The 17122-nt window shown below is 40.3% G+C and overlaps 1 protein-coding gene across 1 annotated transcript in view; it reads right to left on the minus strand.

Moving 5' to 3' along the window:
- Positions 1-1438: 1438 nt before the first annotated feature.
- The window catches only part of LOC126412677 (DNA repair and recombination protein RAD54-like), a 31403-nt gene continuing 15719 nt past the window's right edge, over positions 1439-17122 (minus strand). The window contains exon 4 of the mRNA XM_050082381.1: positions 1439-2024. Coding sequence (XP_049938338.1) covers positions 1652-2024 — 373 coding nt within the window. The 3' untranslated portion in view covers positions 1439-1651. The remainder of the gene's footprint in view (positions 2025-17122) is intronic.

The raw sequence follows: 17122 nt of genomic DNA on the forward strand, positions 1-17122 counted from the left end.
GAGATGAGGAATATTGTGTTGTCAGCAGAAATGCGCGGAAACAACAGAACTGGCTAGTCAGGACAGCCCAGTGACTTTGAACATGAACATGTCACTGGTGTCACCCGAGTAACATTTCCATCTGGAATATTTCAACCCTTTCAAAGCTGCCCAGGTGACTTTTCGTGGTGTGATTGTGAAGTGGAAATGTGAAGGAACAACCACACCTAAACCAAGACTACAGTTACAAACTGTTAGCTCAATCATATTCCCATCACTAAGCATGTACTTCCTTTGGAACTGGAGTTATAAGGGGTAGTCAAATGAAAATGACACAGAAGAGAAAAAAAGTAAGTAAACTGTTAATTATTTCAAAAGTTATCACCATAATTATCAATACATATATCCTATTGTGAGACAAGACAGACAATGCCTATGAAACCATGGTTTTAACCAGGTGAACACATCTTTGTCCAAAGCAAATCAAAGGCCATGAATGTCTTTCTTCAGGGCTCCAAAAATATGGGAAGAGATCGAGACTGTATGGAGGATGCGTAATGGCTTCTCAGTGAAACTTCTGCAGTGTATTTGAAACAATGTTGGCAACATGTGGGCATGTATTATCGTGCAACAGAATGATGTTGACTGTCAACATTCCTGAGTGTTTAGACTTGATGGTGCACTTCAGTTTTTGCAATGTGGACACGTACTGCTTTGTGTCAATTGTGGCACTGTGTTTGGGAAAGTTAATGGGCGCGAGCACTCACAGTCAAAGAAATAGGTCGTTGTGACTTTCCTGAAGCTGGCGTGCTGTTGTTTCAATTATGCTGCAAAGGTTTTGCTGGCAAGCCCTTACACATCCTCCATATACTCTGGATCTCTTTCCATGTGATTTGCGTATTTCTAAGCCATGAAGAACAAAATTTGAGGCAATAAATTTGCTTCACAGGAAGAGGTCCACATCTGGGTACAATCATGTTTCCATGACAGACAAAAACATTTTTCCATGAAAGCAGTCACTGTCTTGTTTGACAGTGGGATTGATGTATTAACAGTTACAGCAGTTACTTTTGGAATAATAAACAGTTTACTTATTTTTTCTATCTGTCTTCCTTTCATTTGACTGCCCTTTATTTTATATTCTTGAAGTCTGGGGGTTTTTCCACTGCCCCAAACATCTTGCATACCAGATGGAATAGTTTTGTCGTGGCTCACTCTTACAAGGGTATCAGTTGTTCTAAGGAGGCCATGTTTCAGCTTACTTCTTGCAGTATCACATCTCCCATCTCATATTCATCTATGTCCTCTTCCCTTTGTGTAATATTGCCTAGAGAGAGAGAGAGAGAGAGAGAGAGAGAGAGAGAGAGAGAGAGAGAGAGAGTGCAAAGCATTTTGTTATCACTTATGTTTGTGAAAGTTTAATGCATTAATGAACCAATGGGTACAATAGTTTTTGTCAAAATACATAATCATATTTATTTCTTTATATAGAAACCATACACTCTGTAGAGGGGTGTGCTGCTTCTCATGCACCAGCACTCTCAACATAAAGAAGTAATAAATATATTTGCACAGAACATTTTAAACTAGTTGGGGTGAAAACAAATAAAGACATTTAACATACAATGCAGACTTCACATGGTTTCTGTAGAGATTAAAAGAATACTGAAAATCAAGGAACAGCTTTTTGCTCATGTGAGCGATGATGAAAAACAAATGACACACCGGCATCCCAACATTGTTTGAGGACAGTGTCAACAAGAGTGCGCTTCTCAGCACAGTGATTCCATTGTGAAAGATCTGATGTGCAGTCTGTGCCCTCTGGTGGAGGCCGCACTTGAATTCGATTGACACAGCGTGTGCACTTAAATTTATCATGGGTGTCACTGAGTGTTCCATTTTCAAGTCGGAAAAGATCACGCAGGTCCGAAAGACTGAAGTGCCTGGCCACATCCTCTTCATTGTCCACAACACAGGAGCTCAGAGCTTTCTTATGAGCTTGGCGCTGGAATATTTTCTCCTCTATAGTACCTGTGCACAAGAGCCTGAAATACAATAATTCAGCAGGTTTTAAAGACAGTGCTTTATTTTCATGATCTAGATTATTGTTAACAGGGAGATAGAGATTATTAAAAAAAAAAAAAAAAAAAAAAAAAATAATAATAATAATAATAATAGTTAAGAATGTAGGTGGCCACAATTTACAATGGATTTAATAAAGAAAGAGTGCACAAAAATCTAAATTTCAAATCTATTGACCTACCTTGGTGTTGGCAACATTGACTCTGGGAAAATCCTTTAGTTTTTTAAGCACTATTAAATTGTCTGATTGATGATTAAAAAGCTGCTCTGGAAGGGTTAGCATATATGTATTTATGTTAATGAATTGTCAAACAGTGGTGATATACAGCACTCCAAGGACAACAAACCAAAGTAGTCGAGTATAACCTAATCTTGGTGTCTGCTATGGTGGCAGTCAAATCACATACAGGAAACATCTCTCGTTGAAACAGTTAGCCGATTCAGGAACATTTCAAAGTTTACTGACAGGAATGGAAAGTGTGAACACCTTGACCGAACACTACCATACTGACACTACAATATTTACATTTCTTGCATAAACGAACATTCTTCAATTCATGTCACATATCTCTCCCTCTCTCTACAATTTACTATCTGCTATATCTCCCACAAGGAGACTCTTGATAAGCAATAGTACGGCACAGGTAAACATAAACAAGGGCTTATTACAGCCACAGTAAAGAGATTTAATAACAAAGGAAAACTGTTCTCAATAAAAAATAAGGCATAAGCCTGGAACACACAGTGAATAAAGCAGTGGGACATAAAGACTATGCCACTGATAATCCCTAAAAATGGAGTTTGAGCATTTGGCGTAGTTGGCCGACAGGTATGTCTCGGAATTTTGCTAGAAAGTCTTAGCTCCCACTGTGGTGGCTTCTGACCAGGCCCTGACTGATGGGCTCCGGTGGAGTGAACTGCTGATGTGTTGGCTTGCGCTGCCCAATATAGCCGGGGTGCATAGTAATTCATGTCGATCCAGTTCCTCATACAACATGACAGGGGAAATAAGCCCCTGGCATGGAGGACCTCTGGTAGTGCTTGTCCTACCATCTGTCTTCCTTGTTGTGGTCAATGCAGTCCAGGGAGGCAAGGCCTTGTACAGATGGAAAACTGTGATGCTTCAGTGTCTGAGGGTTGCCGGTCCCTTTAGGCACACAGCAGGTATGTGGCACTATTTTTTGTATGTTCATTACTTTTTTGAGTTTGAGTCATTTCTACTTATTCTTTCACTGTCTTGAGAGAGGAAAAAACGATGACATATAACTTTCTGACTGACCTTAAGTCACAAGTCATCACTGACTAATACTCATATCATTGTTTTCATTTATCTCCTGTATTTTCTTTATTGCACCACAGTTCAGGTGTGAAGGTGTCTTTGCTGACTTAGCAGACCAATCCTAGCATGAAACATGTGGCCACACAGATTACACATAATAGAGAATGGAGGGCGTGGCTGGATTTGGCAAAGTTTGCATCTCTGATGTATCTCTTTTCAAGTCTTTAATGTTCCACTAAAAATGTAAAACAGCAGGTGATGACCGTCTCTCTAATGTTAGTTGTACTGTGTGATCAGTTGCCTTTCTCTGGGTCCCAGGTCATTTGGTTATATCAGGGAATTAACTGGCCAACTATTGGACTAGATAAGCAATTACTCACCCCACATTTGCTTTGACAGTCCCAGGTGCAGATTTGCAGGTGCCAATAATGGATCTGCTCATTCAGAGATGGAACAACTTATTGTGTGTGTGTGTATATATATACCTGTCCTTTTTTCCCCCCTAAGGTAAGTCTTTCCGCTCCCGGGATTGGAATAACTCCTTACCCTCTCCCTTAAACCCACATCCTTTCATTTCTCCCTCTCCTTGCCTCTTTCCTGATGAAGCAACCGTGGGTTGTTAAAGCTTGAATTTTGTGTTAATGTTTGTTTTTGTTTGTGTCTCTATCAACATACCAACGCTTTCGTTTGGTAAGTTACATCATCTTTGTTTTTAACTTACCAAATGAAAGTGTTGGTACGTTAATAGAAACAAAAAACCACACACAAAGTTCAAGCTTTTTCAACCCACGGTTGCTTCATCAGGAAAGAGGAAGGAGAGGGAAAGACGAAAGGATGTGGGTTTTAAGGGAAAGGGTAAAGAGTCATTCCAATCCTGCAATCCCGGGAGCGGAAAGACTTACCTTAGGGGAAAAAAGGGAGAGGTATACACTCGTGCACACACACACACACATATCCATCCGCACATATACAGACACAAGCAGACATATATAAAGGCAAAGAGTTTGGGCAGAGATGTCAGTCGAGGCGGAAGTACAGAGGCAAAGATGTTGTTGAATGACAGGTGAGGTATGAGTGGCAGCAACTTGAAATTAGTGGAGGTTGAGGGCTGGTGGGTAACGGGAAGAGAGGATATATTGAAGGCCAAGTTCCCATCTCCGGAGTTCTGATAGGTTGGTGTCAGTGGGAAGCATCCAGATAACCCGGACGATGTAACACTGTGCCAAGATGTGCTGGCCGTGCACCATGGCATGTTTAGCCACAGGGTGATCCTCATTACCAACAAACACTGTCTGCCTGTGTCCGTTCATGCAAATGGGCAGTTTTTTGCTGGTCATTCCCACATAGAAAGCTTCACAGTGTAGGTAGGTCAGTTAGTAAATCACGTGGGTGCTTTCACACGTGGCTCCGCCTTTGATCGTGTACACCTTCCGGGTCACAGGACTGGAGTAGGTAGTGGTGGGACGGTGCATGGGACAGGTTTTACACCGGAGGCGGTTACAAGGGTAGGAGTCAGAGGGTAGGGAAGGTGGTTTGGGGATTTCATAGGGATGAACCAAGAGGTTACAAAGGTGGAGTGGGGAGGATTTCATGAAGGATGGATCTCATTTCAGGACAGGATTTGAGGAAGTTCTATCCCTGCTGGAGAGCCACATTCAGAGTCTGATCCAGTCCCGGAAAGTATCCTGTCACAAGTGGGGCACTTTTGGGGTTCTCCTGTGGGAGGTTCTGGGTTTGAGGGGATGAGGCTCTGGTTATTTGCTTCTGTACCAGGTCGGGAGGGTAGTTGCGGGATGCGAAAGCTGTTGTCAGGTTGTTGGTGTAATGGTTCAGGGATTCCGGACTGGAGCAGATTCGTTTGCCACGAAGACCTAGGCTGTAGGGAAGGGACCGTTTGATGTGGAATGGGTGGCTGCTGTCGTAATGGAGGTACTGTTGCTTGTTGGTGGGTTTGATGTGGACGGACATGTGAAGCTGGCCATTGGACAGGTGGAGGTCAACATCAAGGAAAGTGGCATGGGATTTGGAGTAGGACCAGGTGAATCTGATGGAACCAAAGGAGTTGAGGTTGGAGAGGAAAATCTGGAGTTCTTCTTCACTGTGAGTCCAGATCATGAAGATGTCATCAATAAATCTGTACCAAACTTTGGGTTGGCAGGCTTGGGTAACCAAGAAGGCTTACTCTAAGCAACCCAGAATAGGTTGACATACGAGGGGGCCATCCTGGTACCCATGGCTGTTCCCTTTAATTGTTGGTATGTCTGGCCTTCAAAAGTGAAGAAGTTGTGGGTCAGGATGAAGCTGGCTAAGGTAATGAGGAAAGAGGTTTTAGGTAGGGTGGCAGGTGATCGGCGTGAAAGGAAGTGCTCCATCGCAGCGAGGCCCTGGACGTGCGGGATATTTGTGTATAAGGAAGTGGCATCAATGGTTGCAAGGATGGTTTCCGGGGGTAACGGATTGGGTAAGGATTCCAGGCGTTCGAGAAAGTGGTTGGTGTCTCTGATGAAGGATGGGAGACTGCATGTAATGGGTTGAAGGTGTTGATCTACGTAGGCAGAGATACGTTCTGTGGGGGCTTGGTAACCAGCTACAATGCGGCGGCCGGGATGATTGGGTTTGTGAATTTTAGGAAGAAGGTAGGGGTGCGGGGTGTCGGTGTGGTCAGGAGGTTGATGGAGTCAGGTGAAAGGTTTTGTAGGGCGCCTAAGGTTCTGAGGATTCCTTGAAGCTCCGCCTGGACATCAGGAATGGGATTACCTTGGCAAACTTTGTATGTGGTGTTGTCTGAAAGCTGACGCATTCTCTCAGCCACATACTCCCGACGATCAAGTACCACGGTCGTGGAACCCTTGTCCGCCGGAAGAATGACGATGGACCGGTCACCCCTCAGATCACGGATAGCCTGGGCGTCAGCAGTGGTGATGTTGGGAGTAGGATTAAGGTTTTTTTTTAAGAAGGATTGAGAGGCAAGGCTGGAAGTCAGAAATTCCTGGAAGGTTTGGAGAGGGTGATTTTGAGGAAGAGGAGGTGGGTCCCGCTGTGACGGAGGACGGAACTGTTCCAGGCAGGGTTCAATTTGGATAGTGTCTTGGGGAGTTGGATCATTAGGAGTAGGATTAGGATCATTTTTCTTCGTGGCAAAGTGATATTTCCAGCAGAGAGTAAGAGTGTAGGACAGTAAATCTTTGACGAGGGCTGTTTGGTTGAATCTGGGAGTGGGGCTGAAGGTGAGGCCTTTGGATGGGACAGAGGTTTCGGATTGGGAGAGAGGTTTGGAGGAAAGGTTAACTACTGAATTAGGGTGTTGTGGTTCCAGATTGTGTTGATTCAATTTTTGAGGTTTTGGAGGGAGTGGAGCTGGAAGTGGGAGGTTGAGTAGACGGGAGAGACTGGGTTTGTGTGCAATGAGAGGAAGTTTAGGTTTGCTGGAAAGGTTGTGAAGGGTGAGTGAGTTGCCTTTCCGGCGGTGGGAAACCAGGAGATTGGATAGTTTTTTGAGGTGGAGGGTGGCATGCTGTTCTAATTTACAGTTGGCCTGTAGGAGGATGCTCTGAACAGCCGGTGTGGATGTGGGAGAGGAAATATTAAGGACTTTTATTAAGGATAGGAGTTGACGGGTGTGTTCATTGGCTGAGTTGATGTGTAGGTGAAGGATTAGGTGGGTGAGGGCAATGGATTGTTCAGTTTGCAACTGGTATAGGGACTGATGGAAAGAAGGGTTGCAGCCAGAGATGGGAACTTTAAGTGTGAGGTCTTTGGGGGTAATGCCAAATGTCAGACAAGCCTGAGAAAATAAAATATGTGAGCGTAATCTGGCTAGGGTGAAGGCATGTTTGCGGAGGGAATGTAAATAAAACTTAATGGGGTCGTTGTGGGGATGTTGTGAGAGTGACATGGTATTAGAAGGTGGAAAGTGTAACATGAGGTTGAAATGAAAATGAAAATAACTGGAGAAAGTAACTGGAGATCTGTTGTGAAAAACGGCGAAAAAGTGTTGGATAAAGCTGGGCTATGTTGATCCTGTGGTGAACTTGGGTTGGTAGACAACGATGTGCACAATTGTTAGCCTCATTTTCATAATCTGCCACCACAAAACCACTCTTTTTAATACATTTACACGCCGTTTTTTCGAAATTTACCCGAATCTATCCATCCTTTAACGTGTTTTGGTGGCAACATAACCACCTAACCTTTGTGCACATACTCTCTCTCGTCTCTTGACTTTAAGTGGGATTCTACTTCAACACCAATTTCATTCTCAGTGTGTAGATATTTTTTGGTTTGTGAGTACAATGAGTTGAAAACTGGTATTTTTACAGTTAGTGGTTTAGTAGGACACACAATATTGGACGCAATTGTGCCACTTTCTGTTGACATCTTAAGAAAGTGGAGTTGTTCGAGAAATATGAACATTTTTCTTGGAGTGGTTGCACAATTTTGTTTATTTTTTAATTGCCTTTTTCTCTCAAGTTGCAACTGCAAGTAATGGAAACACTTCTTCCTTCCAGGATTCTAGTTTTAGGGTGCAGATTTTGTGATTTTTGGCACTATTTTAAAATTGGGAGGAATGCTGTTTGCACTACAATATGGCAAGTTTGTTACGCCATATTGACGGAAGTGACTCATGTATGGTTACAGGATCCTACAGATATAAAATGGAAAAACATTTGACATGTGCACACAAGTCCTGAATCTGTACAGGTGCAGTAAAGTAGAAAGCAAGTAAGTATCAGCCAGCCACTTCATAGTGATTTGCGGCACTATAATTACAAAACATATTATTCAATTGCATTGCTTGCTGTTTGTGACACAAATTACAAATTAATTTTTGTTGGTGTTGAGGATCTGTCAAAAGTTCAGGTGATTCTTCAATTTTTGAACTGTATGAAGAGGGACTGAAAATAACTCTCCAGTTTCTATAGCGAGAGCTACACATAGCCGTATGTATTCATTGCGGCCCCAGCCTCAGCTGAGGCTTTTCCCCTTTTAGAATATCTGATGCATCCATATTCTGAAAATAATTCAAATCCTTTATATAATAAGTTCAATTTTAGCTTAAACCATACTCAATGATTCACCAAACTTACTTTAGAGATTTTACCTAGTAAATGATGGATTATTTATTGTTCACTAGGTATACAAATCAGTTCTGCAATCAATATTGTAACAATCCATTGTGTTTTACATAACTCCACTGATGTAAGAGATAGGATTAGAGAAGATGACAGTGAGCAATATTTTCAACCATCACGTGAAATCCTAAGAGATCACTGAGAAACGTCTTATGTCAGGCAGTTCATAGTGGTTTCTTTGCTTAGTATTACTGAGGAAGGCCAAGTTCTATGGAAAAGCAAACAAATGAAGCTAAATCAAATCCAAAAACTCATGTACAATCTACAGGCACTTCTGAAAATACACAACTAATTTACAAGTGCTTCCTTTTCCTTGTTGTTGTTGTTGTTGTTGTTGATATTGTGGTCTTCAGTCCAGAGACTGACTGGTCCTGTGTGAACCGAGAAATCCGATCTACAAATAAAAAATTAAAACACTTCTGCTCCAAGTTAAAAAATGTGACTGCTGGACCTTAACAGTTATCAAAGAAGCAGCTTCTCTGTACATGGACTACATCTTAATCGTCTGGGCAAGAATACTCTAGCAACTGACATCAACAGAGCTATTGAGGAAACAAAATGCGATAATTCAAATGTGATACCTTGTACCTCAGATGTCATACACACGAAAGACGGAAGTGATAATTATATATGCCTGCAGAGCAAACAAACCGAAATAATTCCTCACTGCAGTGTCAAGACTGTTGATTTTTTAGGATAAAAAAGTCCCTCAGTGTTCCCAATTTAGAAACTATCAATTTGTGTGATAATGTTAACCTTGAGAAGGATATATCCTCTCATGATTGTACTAATGTATCATTTTTACATTATAATGTTGAGGGCTTGGGTAACAAAATCAATGTATTTGAGCCCTTAGTTACAGATCTGGCTGCACATGTAATCGTGGTTACAGAGCATCAAAAAGCTAACCATAATATTCAGTATTATAAGTTACAGGAGTATAATCTTACATCGTTTTTTTGTAGAACAGAACATAAAGGAGGGGGTGTTACTACTTACATAAGGAAATGTAACCTAATAAGTTCTGTAGAAAAAGTATCATGGGTTAAGGATTATTGTATCGAGAAAGACTTTGAAGCAGTGATAATTAAGTTAATGATTGTATCCGTCCCACTTACTGTGCTAGGTATATATCGAGCCCCTTCTGGTAATCTCGAGGTTTTCCTGGAAGCACTGGATAGTGTATTGGGGAAGCTAAGCAAGGGTGGCAATACAGTAAATATTGTAATGTTAGGAGACTTTAATATAAACACACTAAGCAACAGCCAGGAATGCAAAGGTTTACAAGACTGCATAAGATCCTATGATATTAAAGATCTACTTGGTCATGTGCCCACTAGAATAACTGAGTCAAGCAGCAGTTCCATAGATCACGTGATGACCAATTATGAAAATGTTGTTTCGGCACAGACTGTAAACGGGCACATATCTGATCATCTAGGACAATTATTAGTGATTGGTTGTCTTAATAAACTTAAACAAAACAAAAAATTTGAGAATAGAAGATTATTTTCTGAATACATCACCTTGCTAAAGAATACTTTGGGTCAAGAATCTTGGGAATCAGTTTATAGAGAAAGGGGAGTTGACAGCAAATGGGAAGTATTTTTAAAAATTTTAACTAGACATATTGATATTACTATCCCGGCAAAGAAGATGAATGTAAATAAAAATAAACCTCCAGTAGTCAAACGTGTAAAACTTGATGAAAAAACGAAAATACTCAAAGAAGGAATGGAGTATATGTATAAGCTACACAGAGAAACCAGTCTTGATTCATATAAAGAGGATTATAAAAAATATAAATATGAGTATCGCAAGGAAGTAAGGAGAAGGAAAGTAGAACATATTAGTAAACAGATCCGAAATTCTGACTGTGTCTCAAAGTCGTGCTGGGCAGTAGTTAATGATATGAGGAACACTGATTCAAAAACTAAAATTAATAATATAGAGTTAAGTATACATAATGATAATTTTTCTGATCCTTATATAGTTAGCAATATATTTAATGATTACTTTATAGATGCTATTGAAAATGATACTTGCATGAAACAGGAGAGGCCGTTTAAATATGATAAGGAAAAGGAAAGGGACTCTTGTATGCTACCTACAGTAACCATCAAGGACGTAACAGAGCTAATTGACAACCTAAAAAATAAAAGATCAGCTGGATGGGATGAATTCTCTCCTTTTCTACTGAAAAAATGCAAGGGTGAGTTAGCCAGACCGCTAGTCCATCTAATAAATTGTGTGCTTGAAGAAGGTGTGTTTCCGAAGAAACTGAAACTTGCTTTAGTTAAACCTTTATATAAAAAAGGGGAAAGAAAACAACCACAGAACTACAGACCAGTTGCCTTAACGTCAGTGTTTGGTAAATTAATTGAAAAAATAATGCTAGAAATCCTAATTGAGCACTATAATATGAATAACTTAACAGGAGATTTCCAACACGGCTTTAGAAGTGGTCGGAGCACCATATCTGCAGCAGTACAGTTTGTACACTGTCTGATGGAGAAAATAAATGAGGGATACGAAACGGCAGGAGTGTTTTTAGATCTTTCCAAAGCGTTTGACAGAGTCCATCATGGCGCTCTTTTAAGTAAACTTGCTTATAATGGTGTCAGTGGGAAACTGTTGCTTTTAATAGAATCTTACCTTAAAGATAGACAACAATGCACAGAAGTTGTGTATGATAATGGAGAGGTAATTGCAAAAAGAAGATCAAAGATAAGGAACATAAATTTTGGTGTGCCACAAGGCTCTATCTTGGGCCCCTTCTTGTTTATTTGCTACGTGAATGATTTCCCAAAAGTATTAGACACCAGTCATCATATTACTATGTATGCTGATGACACCTCTGGGGTTTGCTGGGCACGTAGTAATGATGACCTAAATTCAGTGGTACAGAATTTTGTTGAAAAAGCCCAAACACATTTTGAAAAAGAAAACCTGAGGGTCAATATTAACAAAACTAATTTAATTTATTTTAAGACAAGTAGTTCAAATAAAAATACTGTTCTAAATCAGGACATTCAGGAAAATACCTGTTCAGAATGTAAATTTCTGGGGATATATATAGATGACAGACTTTCATGGAATCAGCAAATAGATCATGCCTGTGGTAAAATAACATCTAGTCTGTATTTACTAAGGAGATTAGTTCAATGTTTAGATATCGAAGCAATAAAAATAGCGTATTTTGGGTTGGTGTATCCCCATCTATCTTATGGAATTGTATTGTGGGGTGGGTGTAGCCAATACAATATAAAAAGGGTATTTGTATTGCAGAAAAGAGTAATAAGAACTACGGCAAAAGTAAGACCCAGAACTTCATGTAAAAACCTGTTTATTAAGTTTAATATTATGACTATCTATGCAGTATATATGTTTCAATCAATATTATTAGTGAAAAAAGACAAAAAAGTGACAAACAGGAATATGGAAATCCATGATTACAATACAAGACAAAAATCAGACTTTCATATGGTGAGCAGACGATTGAATCTAACAACAAATACCCCATTCATTAAGGGAGCAATATTTTATAATTCTCTGCCAAACAACCTGAAACAGCTTTCTGGTAGAATTTTTAAAAACGAGTTAAAAAAATGGCTGGTATTGAAGTGCCCATACAGTATGGTGCTGACATGATTTGACCTCAGGAATGCTATATTAAATATACTTCAATGATATTTTAATTAGTAGCATGTAATGTATTTATATTGTGTATCAATAATCTGAATGTAATTATTATAACATTGCCCATGCATGTTAAATACATGTTTCGAGCTGTAAGATAAATAAATAAATAAAAGACTGGTTTGATGCAGCTCTCTATGCTAATCTATCCTGTGCAAGCTGCTTCATCTCCCAGTACATACTGCAACCTAAATCCATCTGAATCTGTTTAGTGTATTCACCTCTTGGTCTCCCTCTTCCATTTTTACCCTCCACGCTGCCCTCCAATACTAAATTGGTGATACCTTGATGCCTCAGAACATGTCCTACCAACTGATCCCTTCTTCTGGTCAAGTTGTGCCACAAACTTCTCTTCTCCCCAATCCTATTCAATACTTCCTCATTAGTTATGTGATCTACCCATCTAATCTTCAGCGTTCTTCTGTAGCACCACATTTTGAAAGCTTCTATTCTCTTCTTGTATATACTATTTATCGTCCCCATTTCATTTCCATACATGGCTACACTCCATACAAATACTTTCAGAAACGACTTCCTGACATTTAAATCTATACTCGATGTTAGTAAATTTCTCCTCTTCAGAAACACTTTCCTTGCCATTGCCAGTCTACATTTTATAGCCTCTCTACTTCGACCATCATCAGTTATTTTGCTCCCCAAATAGCAAAACTCATTTACTACTTTAAGCGTCTAATTTCCTAATCTAATTCCCTCAGCATCACTCCATTTAATTTGGCTACATTCCATTATCCTTGTTTTGCTTTTGTTGATGTTCATCTTATATCCTCCTTTCAACACACTGTCCATTCCGTTCAGGCTTGTCCAGGTCCTTTGCTGTCTTTGACAGAATTACAATGTCATCGGCGAACCTCAGAAGTTTTTATTTCTTTTCCATGAATTTTAATTCCTACTCCTCATTTTTCTTTTGTTTCCCTTACTGCTTGCTTAATATACAGATTGAATAACATCGGGTATAGGCTACAACCCTGTCTCACTCCCTTCCCAACCACTGCTTCCTTTTCATGCCCCTCGACTCCTATAACTGCCATCTGGTTTCTATACAAATTGTAAATAGCCTTTTGCTCCCTGTATTTTACCCCTGCCACCTTCATAATTTGAAAGAGAGTATTCCAGTCAACATTGTCAGAAGCTTTCTCTAAGTCTACAAATGCTAGGAATGTAGGTTTGCCTTTCCTTAATGTCTCTTCTAAGATAAGTCGTAGGGTCAGTATTGCCTCACGTGTTCAAACATTTCTATTGAATCCAAACTGATCTTCCCCAAGATAGGTTTCTACCAGTTTTTCCATTCGTCTGTAAAGAGTGTGTGTTAGTATTTTGCAGCCGTGGCTTATTAAACTGATAGTTTGGTAATTTTCACATCTATCAACACCTGCTTTCTTTGGGATTGGAATTATTACATTCTTCTTGAAGTCTGAGGGTATTTCGCCTGTCTCATACATCTTGCTCACTAGACGGTAGAGTTTTGTTAGGCCTGGCTCTCCCAAGGCTGTCAGTAGTTCTAATGCAATGTTGTCTATTCCCGGGGCCTTGTTTCGACTCAGATCTTTCAGTGCTCTGTCAAACTCTTCATGCAGGATCATATCTCCTATTTCATTTTCATCTACATTCTCTTCCATTCCATAATATTGTCCTAAAGAACATCACCCTTGTATAGACCCTCTATATACTCCTTCCACCTTTCTGCTTTCCCTTCTTTGCTTATAACTGGGTTCCCATCAGAGCTCTTGATATTCATGCAAGTGGTTCTCTTTTCTCCAAGGGTCTCTTTAATTTTCCTGTAGGCAGTATCTATCTTACTCCTAGTGATATGCACCTCTACATCCTTACATTTGTCCTGTAGCCCTCCCTGCTTAGCCATTTTGCGCTTCCTGTCGATCTCATTTTTGAGACGTTTGTATTCCTCTTCGCCTGCTTCATTTACTGCATTTTTGTATTTTCTCCTTTCATCAGTTAAATTCAATATCTCTTCTGTTACCCAAGGATTTCTATTAGCCCTAGTCTTTTTACCTACTTGCTCCTCTGCTGCCTGCACTATTTTATCTCAAAAAACTACCCATTCCTCTTCTACTGTATTTCTTTCCCCCATTCTTAACAATCGTTCCCTAATGCTCTCCCTAAAACTCTCTACAACCTCTGGTTCTTTCAGTTTATCCAGGTCCCATCTCCTCTAATTCCCACCTTTTTGCACTTTCTTCAGTTTTAATCTACAGTTCATAACCAATAGATTGTGGTCAGAGTCCACATCTGCCCCTGGAAATGCCCTCTCCCAATTTTCTACAGACTCCAACCCACCACCTCTTTCCTTGAACACCTTACAAACTACATCCTTATGAGTAACTACTTCATCCTTGGAGTGAAGGTTGAGAAATCTGCAGCACATCCACGAGAATCTGCATGGCACACTTCTATGTCAAAAAATGGTTCAAATGGCTCTGAGCACTATGGGACTTAACTTCTGAGGTCATCAGTCCCCTAGAACTTAGAACTACTTAAAACTAACTAACCTAAGGACAGCACACACATCCATGCCCGAGGCAGGATTCGAACCTGCGACCGGAGCGGTCGCTCGGCTCCAGACTTTAGCGCCTAGAACCACTACTTCTACGTCAACCTATTTATGGGCCATCTAGAAGAAACCTTCCTACTCACATAAAAATCCCAAGCTTCTTGTCTGGTTCAGGTCCATTCATGATTTGGAACTAGGGCCAAGATGCACTACCCTCACTCCTCCAAGGCCTCAATACCTCTTCCACTCACTTCATGCAGTAATTCTAAGCCTGGAGTGCCACATACCATTTACCTCCACCCCCTGGTGGCTCCATCCAAACTTTTCATATTAAGACCACTTTCAACATTACTTGCTGCCATCCCTCTCACATTAAAAAGTCTCTCCCATATAGAATGTCTACTTGTGAATGTGATTCTGCAGTGATAAGTAATCTCTTGCCTAGAATGCTGAAGATCATACTACGGCCTTCACAGACTGGCTTTACCTAAATACGACCATAATTCTGTGACCACCCTAGTAGGAAACTGTGAAGCAGCATCCCCTCACCACCGAATATCATCTCTAACAGGAACAACTTAACCATATCCTTTGCTGGGGCTTTGCCTACGTGTTGTGCCAGGAAATGTGTAACATCCTACCCACAACCCTGCAAATACAGTATACTGCAACTCACCCAGACTAAATAATATACTGTTCCACCCTTATGTTACATTTATTCCCAAACCCATACCTCTGCAGAACACCCAAGCACAAGACCTGTCCAATAAATAAATACATACATACATACAACTGACTCCAATCTATCCTATCACTTCAAAGGTAGGGACACATGTGACAGCAGTCATGATATGATGTAATTTTTTTTATGTGAGCATATCACTAACCAGTTGTCTAACAGAATGAACAGCCACTGCCCAACTGAAATCAAGAACTAAGTTGATTACCTAGTGGTGAAGCACAGTGCTGAACATAACATGCTTGATTTCAAAGTCTGTTTCACAACCTGTCATCTGGACTGTTCAGTCCCAAAGCAAGCATGTCTGTGTTACATGGATGGGAGTTGTCTTTGCAACATTTACTTTGATATTGTAATCCTCCTGGCCTTGATCTCTGTTAGCCCCTGCCCCACACCCACCTCCTCTCATCTTATGACCCTAATTTAATTCATTCTGCGTTCACACTCTCATATGAATAGTCTGCATCTCCCAACATTTTATGTCCCCTCTGCTCGCAATCCACAGCGAGCTTCACAGACAACTTCCGCTCTTTAGAGGGATAAGAAGCCACATTCTTATTTCAGGTGCCTACTGCCTCTCTTTCCCAACCATCAGCCACACTTCTCTAGCTCTCACACCCTGCATCCACCTCCTTTCTCCCCTCACCCACTTAACCTGACACAAACCCTGCACATCCGCTGAGCTGCAGTTCTGGATCAATGTAGTCAGCTGCATCAATGTAGCCATGCAGGTGTATGTGTGTGTATTTGTATGCTGTGGCTCTGAAGGAGAAAACTAACAAGATTCCTCATCTTGTTTATGAGCCTGACAGTGACTCAACACATCAACAATTTGTTGACTTGTTACTGTTACTCCTTAGATTATTTATATTCCACCACGGACTTTCCAATAACTTATTTGATGTGGATTATGGTACCTTCGGTGTTCTTGCATGTGGGAAATTATTCTTGGCCTCTAAAATTTCCAAGGTGAAAGTAAATCTCTCTGGATAGTTAAACCGAAGGGAACAACATTTTGTATAAGTATATGAGTTACAAATGACTTAATTTCATTGAAAGGGGAGCAACAATACAATATGCAGGAGATTGTCACTACCAGACAGAACTGGTAGTTCATTTCACCATCTTGATTCCGAAGACTAAATATGGGATAGTTATTAAAAGTACTTGTTGCAAACTTACTCCCTTCACCACGAACAGTGGCAGAGAACTTAAGTCCTATAGGCAAAGTGAAGAGTTCTTACCCTAGCACAGAGGCAGTGTTAACATGGGTGAAGTATTGCTTTTTATTATAGTTTTCTTTATGTGGTTTTTTAAAAGTAACCATGTTGTGTTTCTTTCAGCTGAATAATTTGGAGTACTATGCTTTTATCAAAATGATTTGTTTTAGATGGCTTACCCATTATGGAAGTTCATCTAAGGCTTGTGAAGGCGTATAAGGAGTCTGCCCTTTCATTTCCAACTGTTATGAAAAAGGAACTGAATTCAAATGTGGTCATATTTTTCATTCTGAAAATCCGCATGAAGAACATCCCAAAAGTGCAACCTTAGATGAAGATATCTAGAATGTGTCCAATAACATTTTGTGTTTTTTAGTGATGTCTTATTTGAAGAAAGCATACGTTAGATGAAGAATGGGTCAATCTGTAATAGTTTAATTTTGAGAGAGCTTTGTGCCAACCAAA

Source organism: Schistocerca serialis, chromosome 7 (assembly GCF_023864345.2).
Source record: "Schistocerca serialis cubense isolate TAMUIC-IGC-003099 chromosome 7, iqSchSeri2.2, whole genome shotgun sequence".
Lineage (NCBI taxonomy): Eukaryota > Metazoa > Arthropoda > Insecta > Orthoptera > Acrididae > Schistocerca > Schistocerca serialis.